The sequence below is a fragment of the Fulmarus glacialis genome, unplaced genomic scaffold (assembly GCF_000690835.1).
Source record: "Fulmarus glacialis isolate BGI_N327 unplaced genomic scaffold, ASM69083v1 scaffold44162, whole genome shotgun sequence".
Lineage (NCBI taxonomy): Eukaryota > Metazoa > Chordata > Aves > Procellariiformes > Procellariidae > Fulmarus > Fulmarus glacialis.
This window is the reverse complement of record NW_009199289.1, coordinates 21,085-29,941: the sequence shown is the minus strand read 5'-3', so window position 1 is coordinate 29,941 and position 8,857 is coordinate 21,085. Positions and strand designations below refer to the sequence as shown.

At 39.9% G+C, this 8,857-nt stretch overlaps 1 protein-coding gene across 1 annotated transcript; it reads left to right on the top strand.

The window, feature by feature from the left end:
- Window positions 1-1,599: 1,599 nt before the first annotated feature.
- Window positions 1,600-4,976, top strand: PCNXL4 (pecanex-like 4 (Drosophila); the record flags this gene model as incomplete). The annotated part of the gene is made up of 4 exons (XM_009573197.1): window positions 1,600-1,703; window positions 2,162-3,198; window positions 3,762-3,948; window positions 4,314-4,976. Coding segments are annotated over 4 exons (1,580 nt in total), but the record flags the coding sequence as incomplete, so codon positions are not given.
- Between the last annotated feature and the right edge of the window lie 3,881 nt (window positions 4,977-8,857).

Sequence of the window (8,857 nt, the reverse complement as noted above, 5' to 3'; positions counted from 1 at the left end):
TTCCCCATTGCCATCATGACTGTGGTGGCATGTATGCCTCAGATTAAATAATTTAAAACACTAGTCTTGAGAGGGGGAAAAGTCTCTTCTTTAATGGGAAAATCTGTGAATGTCTTCAAGCAAGAAATGTAGTATTCTCAGATGAGTTCAAAATGAAGAGGTACCACTTTGTGTGTCTCTATTTTAATTTAAAACCATACTTTTTTTTGTGTAAAGGAGTTTTAGTAGCTTTAATAGCTAGCAAGAAAAGAATTAAAATCTTTGCAAAATGTTAGCAAGAAAATGCACTTCATTAGCTCAGTGGGATAGAAAAGGTTACTTAAATTTTAACTACAGCTTAATGGTTGGTTTCACTGATTTCATCTTACAGCATTCTAAAACTAAAATTCTCTGTGCAAGTGAGTGGTCACTTGGACGTGAGTGACAGCAGAAGCAGGTCATAAACTAGCAGCGAATGTCATGCTTAAGAACAGCACCATTGTATTGGAGAAGTTGACAGTCGGCTATAACTTAAAAGAAATACAGTATAACCACCAATTGCTAGGAAATTTGGCATTACACTTTTTATTGAAGTAGATAGAAGAGAGAAAAATTACCTTTTTTTTTTTTTTTTTTTGGACATGTGTGTCATCTAATTTTTACAGTGATAGCCAGATTGTGGGATTTTTGAGTACTAATTACTTTGATGTGTGATCTGAGGTTGTTCAGGACTTGATTTTCAAATTCCAGTTTATTTTGTGTGGCTGTATTTTTAGTGATGACAAACTTTTTAATACAGCGGGATGAGATTTATTCCATACACACGCATTTCAGGTATTTCAGAAAGACTACAGATGATTTCCACTGTATCTACTGTTAGTGTTCAATGTGTACGATACTGATTCACAAATCTTTAAAGATGAGCAGGTGCTTCTTGCTCTGCCTCTGTTTATGTATCTGTAAAATGGGTTGATATTATGTCATTGGTAAGCTGACACTTGAGCAGAATCATTTTTACACCCTGGATTTTGCATCCTAAGGGATATTTTCTAATCATTCTGGAATACAGACAAGTCAATTTAGGAACTGGTAGTGTAGCTAACAAATCCTATTGAGTTACATTTTTATTTCTCCCATAACAAACTTCGTTCTCCACAGCAAATAGGGCCATTAAGATACTCATGTGCTAGATGATGATTTTTTAATGTATTCGGCAGTCATAAGAATTTTAGATCTCCAGGTGACATCAGTGGGAACCGTGCGGTTGGAAATGCAACCAAAGATGATCTTTAATCATTAAAGTCTTCTCTACAAAGGGAATTGAGGGTGGGGTTGCTTAACCCTGGTCCAGTATGAATATTGTAGTTGCAGTTGTGTGAGGGTTTCCCAGTCTTCTACAGCTTTTTCAAAGATAGCATTACGATTTCAAGATCTAGCTTTGCAGCTAGTTTCTGTGAGATTCTAGGGTACTAGTTAGCCAGTTTTAACTGATTTTGATGTTAAAGCAGAAATATTTTGTGTTTGCAGGTGAATTCCTCAGTTGGCATGTAGAAAAGATTTTCATCAATATAATACCACAGTAATACCATAGTTTTTGGTTTGTTTTTTTTTCTTGTCTAGGTCTCTCTCTACCTGGATCACATTACTTGTGCCGTTTTCAGGATAGACTGATGTGGATATTGGTGCTAGAGAAAGGCTTCACTTACTGTGGTGTTAACATTAAGGTAACTGCATGCTAAGGACTGACATATTCATGTTCTGAAATCATGCAAACATTCTGCTGTATAATATTTCAGCAATATAACTAATTTACCTGAGGTTACAGTCAATTTTTTAAGATGTTATTGCTATATTAACTAGTCTTGCAACTGTCCTGCTTACCAGATGTGAAGTTTTTTATCATCTAGCTTGTGACATATCATCTTTAATAAGCTGGCTAGTAAGATCTGTATAAGGCAAAGATTTATTTTTTTAAGACATTGATCTGTATGTAATACTGTAGTGAGTGTTTTGCTATTACTATTCTCTCTAGTTAGATTTGTAGGTTCAGTTGTGGAAATACTGACAATGGAACATATCTTTATTTCTTCGGAAAAATTTCACTGCAAGAAAACGGCTTGCTAGCATTTAAGGTTATGTATTGGCGAAGACTAAAACCAAATTGTTTTCATTTATGCTTTAGGGGCTAGAATTGCAGGAAACGTCCTGTCATGCTGCTGAAGCTCACAGAGTTGATGAAATTTTTGAAATGGCCTTCGAACATCAGGAGCACACAAAGATTCTCTCTCCTAATCACCATTTTGGACACATTTTGACTCCTTGTACTGTTCTACCTGTGCGGCTATATTCCGATGCCAGAAATGTGTTATCTGGAATAATTGACTCTCATGAGAATTTAAAGCATCTGAAAGATGATTTCATTAAAGTGCTTGTATGGATGCTTGTCCAGTACTGTTATAAAAAATCAAAAACATTGGAAAGCCCAGGCAATGCTGACAAGAACAAAAAAGGATCATTTCTAGAAAATCAGCATAGCAGTGCACTAGAAAGATCCAGGCCTCTGAGGGAAGAAGATAGCTTTAGTGTTGATACAATTGAGGACTGGGCTGATGATAGTGACATTTTTGACCTTGAACCTAGTAGCAGAATGAAAGACAGAAAAGAACCTGGGCAGTTGGGAACTACACCAAAAGTACATCTGTGTATTCCAGGATCTGTAGAAACACAGAGCCAAGATGTCCCACAAGAAATGTCACCAGAAGATAAATTATACAGGGCTGTTGTGCTTGGGCTTCCTGCTGTAGATAAAGGGAATCAGCAAGAAGTTTTACCTCAGGTTGAATTTAGTTGCTGTTACTCAGAGCTATTGAGCATCCCTGAAGAATGGAGAACAGCCCCGGTGCCTACTTCCAAAGTCAATGAAATGAGGCAGAGGTTTCCAGAAGAATGGTACCATTTCATTTTGAGTCAACTGGACTTTTTTCATCTGAAAGAAAAGCCTTCCAATTTACTTGAAGACCTTATGAAAGATACAGCTTTGAAAGACTTATACATCCATGGCGTATTGTCGTGTTGTTTTGGTCTGTTTGGACTAGATAACACTGTGCCTGCCCCAAGCCATGTGTTCAGAGCGTACACAGGAGGTATTCCATGGTCTGTTGGTTTGGACTGGCTAACGGGCAAACCAGAGCTATTCCAACTTGCATTAAAAGCATTCAGGTAAAAGAAAAATATTCCCTCAGATTATAAAAATGATAGACTCCTGTGCTTTGAAAGTAAGTATCACTTCACGAAGAGTAGTTCATGTTAAAACCATATTATTTAAATATATTTGTAGCTTCTTCCTACACAAATATTGCCTGTAACCCCAGGCAGTGAAGACTGTGATATGGAGATTCCCTCCTTCTTCGCTTCCCCACAGCAGCTGCCTCCAGCAGTGGAAATCCACTGTGTTAAGTGGGGAAAAACCAACCCATTTTTATTGTCCCCATAATCTAAGAGAATTGTGATGGAGTTAGATGTTTGGCACTTTCCATTATCAGGCAGCGGTAACAGTATTTGAGGTGAATGAAAGATGTTTAAGCTAATTTGTTTTACATCTGGGTGAGCTAAAAGCATACCCCTACTAACTTCTAGTGACTCAGCTGACAAGCCATAACCTACAAAGTTGATAGTGCTTGATAACATTTGATGGTGCCTCTCTGCCTTTTCTAGCCTGAACAGGCTTTCTTCCTCCTGTCTTTTGGGGCACTACTTACTCTATGGCTTTGTGCACCTTTCAGATACACTTTTAAACTTATGGTTGACAAAGCAAGCCTGGGTCCAGTTGAGAACTTCAAAGAGCTGGTTAACTATCTGGAAGAATATGAAAAAGACTGGTACATTGGACTGGTATCAGATCTTGAGTGGCAGCAAGCAGTTCTTCAGGAGAAGCCATACCTTTTTTCACTGGGCCATGATCCAAACATGGTAAGAAACAAAATTACTACTAAACAAGATCAAACTTTGGGTTTCTTTTCCACTGCTTTTTTTCTTTTTAATTGTGTTCCAAAACATGAAGGCTGTGCAACCAAAGTTTATGTTTATACTAGGCAGGAGCTGACATCACTGTTGTTGAAAATCACACTGCGTTGTTCTCCAGATGCAGCAATATTTCCTGACTCTCTTTCTAGATGGAAGAATTGAACTGAGACTAGTTTATACACTTTGCCATTTTTAAAGGGACAATATTCATAGTATGTAGCCCCAAAGCCTCATTTAGTGCTTTGTAACCAAAATGCTTGTGTATCTTCTCAGAGAATGTACTGAACATTTTGATCTGTTTGTTCTTAAAGGGAATTTACACTGGGCGAGTCCTCACTCTTCAGGAATTGTTAGTACATGTGGGAAAACTTAATGACGAAGCTGTCCGAGGTCAGTGGGCAAATCTGTCCTGGGAGCTGCTGTATGCTACAAATGATGATGAAGAACGTTACAGCATCCAGGCACACCCCGTTCTTCTGCGAAACCTTACTGTGCAAGCTGCGGACCCACCTCTTGGCTATCCCATTTATTCATCTGAACTCCTGCATCTGCCTTTGTTCTAGAATGTCTGTACCACTTTTTAACTGTTGTTTTGTATTTTCCATCTGCGTGTTGGGAATCAAATGTCCATGCTACATTTATACACTACAAATAAGATTTTACTCTCAAAATGGCGTTGGATGGCAGTGCCAAGCCAGCGTACATAACTTGCACAGAAATGGTGCTAGCCAGAACCTTCAGCAGGCAGGAAGTTCTGAACTGTTTTCTTGCTGCTGGAACATGTGAGACACCATTGCCTGTGTGGCTGACAAGCCAGGAGATGCTGAAATTCTCTTCTCCAGTTTAGAGAAGAGCAGCATAGTTCTGATCATTAACTATTTTTGGTGCATTCTGATTTTTTTTTTTTTTTTTCTTTTTAATAGTTGGACAGGTGACTTGCACTGACAGTCAGGTTACAGCTCACTGTAATATCGTCAACCGCAGAGTTGGTAACCAAAGTGTATATATGACTATTTATATGATTTTTTTTCTTATTCTGGCCATTTTATATTGGACTGAGTCCAGTTTTAGCATTTGTTATAATATGAGACTTTAGCTGATCTTCCTTAGTTGTAGTAAGTTATCAGCTATGCTTTAACAAAGGAAGTTGTAAGGGACGATTCTTACCAAAGTACTTGTTTGGGGGCAAAGAGAATTTATATAAAACAGTGTGCGTTCTGACATGTTAGTAACCTGTGTGACCTACTGATGAAAGTAAATGTGTAATTAGGGGAGAGGAGGCATTTAAGTCCAAATGGATTAATTTTATTTCCTTCTTCCGCTATCCATGTTTTTTATTTATATAAATATGTATGTTGTCTTTTGCAACCTATGTCCACATCACTAACCAGTCTTCCACAAATACAGCCAGAGCTTGATGATGGGGGGGGAGGGAATCCAGCTCTCTGTGCCAGAATTAATTTTTTTTTTTTTTCAGCCTTACCACAGGTTGGAACAGAATTTGGCAATTGGTTTGTAATATTACAGGTCTCCTTGAAAACACATCTGGGTCATCTCTCCAGTGGCTTGTTTATCCTGTTCGTTAGCACCAGTCATTAGCACATAAATGTGTTTTCTCTGTAGATCAGTAGTTATAGTGTCGTTAACTGCTGGCATACACCGAGCAGCGTGTAGGTAATTGTCTGTCTTTAACCTGTAGAATCAATTTAAGTCAGATCTGCTTCGTAAGTGAATTAGTACTGGTTTAGAACACCCAGAGTTGCATATTTTGGAGCATGTTTATTGCTTTTACTCCTCACCTTTAAGACCTTTTTGTATCAGATAAAATTTGTCACAGGACTGTGTACTTGGCTATTAGCCGTTTCTTTTGATCAGTAACCGTGAATGATTTTAAAAAAATATGTGAACCTTGTAGTGGAATTCAGAGGTAGTAAGGAAACGCCTGTCAAACTCCATGGTGTAACACTTTAACATACAGGATGAAATTCACACAGAACATTAACGGAAGCAGCTTTTAGAAGGTGATTGATTGGTGTGCAGGAGCGTAAATAACAAAGTGCTGATAACCTAAAATCACCTTGCTTGGCCATGAACTGTATCTGGAAATACAGAGTCATGAAAACTGATCTGGAAGGGGCTTTTAGAGAGCATCTATTTCAGCTCCCTCTCAAAGGAACTACTCCTGGCAGATGTTTAATCCGATTTAAAACTTTCAATACCAGGAGTATAATGAACTCGTCAAGTAGTTTGCTCCAGTTCTTTGCTGCTCTTGCAGCAGTTGGAAAGTTTGGGTTTCTTCCTAAATCTAAACCTCCCTGCCTCATTGTCAGCCTCTTACTATTTGTCTTCTGTACGGTCACAGAAAACTTAATTACCTTTTTTTGCAGCAGCAGTCTTTTATTTGAAGATGGTTACAATTTCTGCCCTCATTCTTTGTCTTCTGTAAAGCGAATAAACTAGTTGAGAAAAAACTGGAGAGCGCTGTGATCCTTTTCTCTTGCTTTCCTCTGGTTCTTTCCATCTGGTACCCAGCCTTCTTGAAAAGCGTTGCTGGTAACTGGCCCTGGTGTTCCAGCAGAGATCTCGATCGGTACCAGATGGAGGAACAGAATTAGCGATGTGCAGAATTCCTGTTTGCGCACAGGAATGTGGAGTTGGGCTCTAACGCGCTGTAACATCCTGTCCCTGCTATCGCAGGCAGCATGTCCTACAGCCCCTTCTTCGTTAATACACTGAGCCAGTTCGCACATTCCAGTATGTTTTGCAACAGTGTGACCCTGATTCATGTTATGATTTTTCTGTAACCCTTTTTAGATTCTTTTTTTGGCAGAACCACTAGTTACAGCCTCTTGTTCTGTATCACAAATTTGTGCAGCTGAGTGCCTGTTAAGTGTGTTGTTTTGTTTGCGCGTTCCTGAACTGTGTCCTGTTTGTTTTGGAGCATTTCTTTGATTTATCAGGAATTTAGAGCACCATCAAGCCTGGTCTTGTCTGCAGCTCTCGTAAGCATATAATATATGCTGCTATTCGGATTACCGATAGAATACTAGTACCGGACTGAGTATCTAGGACTGAGCTTATGACAGGCCCCCCACGGTTTTCCCGTGTGACTACTGAGAGCTGCTCTATGTTTTCTAACCAGCTGTGTGCATCAACTTTACTGTAATTCTTAACACCTGGTTTACAGATTGCGATGTTCATCACACAAAGGTAAGCGTAAGACACCTTCATCATGGCGTTGGAGAAGAACCTTTAACAAGATCATTTTTAAAGTATTTTTCTAACAAATGTTCAGTGCTTTCTAGACGATTTTCACCCTCTTTTCTTGAGCCTTTACAAAAACGTTAACTCCTGGAGGCTGCCTCTCTCCCATTCATGTACCATAAAGCAACAGGAATCAGTTTAATGGAATGAAGTGTTAGGGAAGTGAAGTTTTGAAATGGCAAATGCTTTGTCCTTTTTGGAAGGAGTCTACTTTCTGCATTTTCCTTGAACATGGCCTCCTCTCTGAAAGAGGTAATTTTGTTGCCACCTGGTTCCTGTTGTCCCTACTGTTGCGCCTTCCATGCTGTTCCTTTGTGTGCTGCAATAGCATAGTCCACAAAGGAAGGTCTGTGTTTACATGTTTGGCAGCAACTGTCCTTGGCGCAAGCAAGAGAAGAGAACTCCTCTTTGCGCACAAAGGCTTACAGTTTTTTAGGTAGAGAAAAAGCAGAGAAACCTGTATATAAATGGGAGAGCACGCTTTCTGCTGCGTGCAGTACTGCCAAATCTTCTGTGGATTAGAGGATGGAAGCTAAAGCATCCTGCAAACATCATCTGCATGTGTGTTGTATTAAGAGTAGCTGCATTTTGTCATGCAGACTTACTGCTGCCTCTTGAACTGTGGCTTGTGAAAGTGCTATAGGAACTGGTGTGTTAGCAAGTGGAATGAACCTTCCGTTCTTCCAGAACAGCATGAGATGAGACACTTGTCATCAGTTGAGCAGTCTTTTTTTTTTTTTTCTAGACAGTAGTTTCCATCTTTGTTAAATGTCATGTTAAAAACATCACTCTTGGCTCATTCTTCGCTATGGTTGGAAAGTTTCAGTAATGTATAAATGGGTTGTTATTCTTTTATTACCACTCAATGATGTAAGAATGTTTCTTAACTGGATAGTGTGTGGCCTGAGGTACATCCAAACATTTCTGAGGCCTTTGTCAACAGCAAGAAGGTCACCAAGCTCCTAAGTACAGACAAGTTAACCACTACAGAGGTACTTCCAGCTAACGGTTGAATTGGGTGTCAATGGGATGGTAAACGTTTTAAAAAAGTACAGTCCTCAGTTCCTCACGGCTGTTGCTGTCCGGTACTCCACCAGTACTGTCGAGACTGGCCTCTGCTCTGCGTGGAAGGGCCTGTTTCTGACTGAGCTGGGAACTCGGCTTCTATTTCACACTTGAATTGCCTATAATGTGATGTCTGCCCTAATTCAGCTCCGACACAAGCACCAGTGTCTTGGCTGTAAGCAATCTGCTGTGAAAGGGATTTCTCGATACCATGCCCCCTCGTGTAGCTAGAGGCTCTTCTGCTCCAGGAACTGTCCCCTGCTCCTCTCTCCATGATGCCCTATACATTTAACATGTGCCAGGCTCAGAGCAAGGCCGAGTACTGCCTTCGACAGGGGTTACAATTATACCGTCACTCTCCCTTCCCCGCTGCTTCTCGAGACACTGCCCAGTTCTCAGCCTTCACAAAACAGCCAGAAGACTGAGGACTGTGGACTCTGCCGTGGTGCTGAGAGACCTAAAGATTAAGCACTTCTAAATGTTGTGCCAGAAGTTAAGGGATTTAGCCCTAAATACACATGATGAT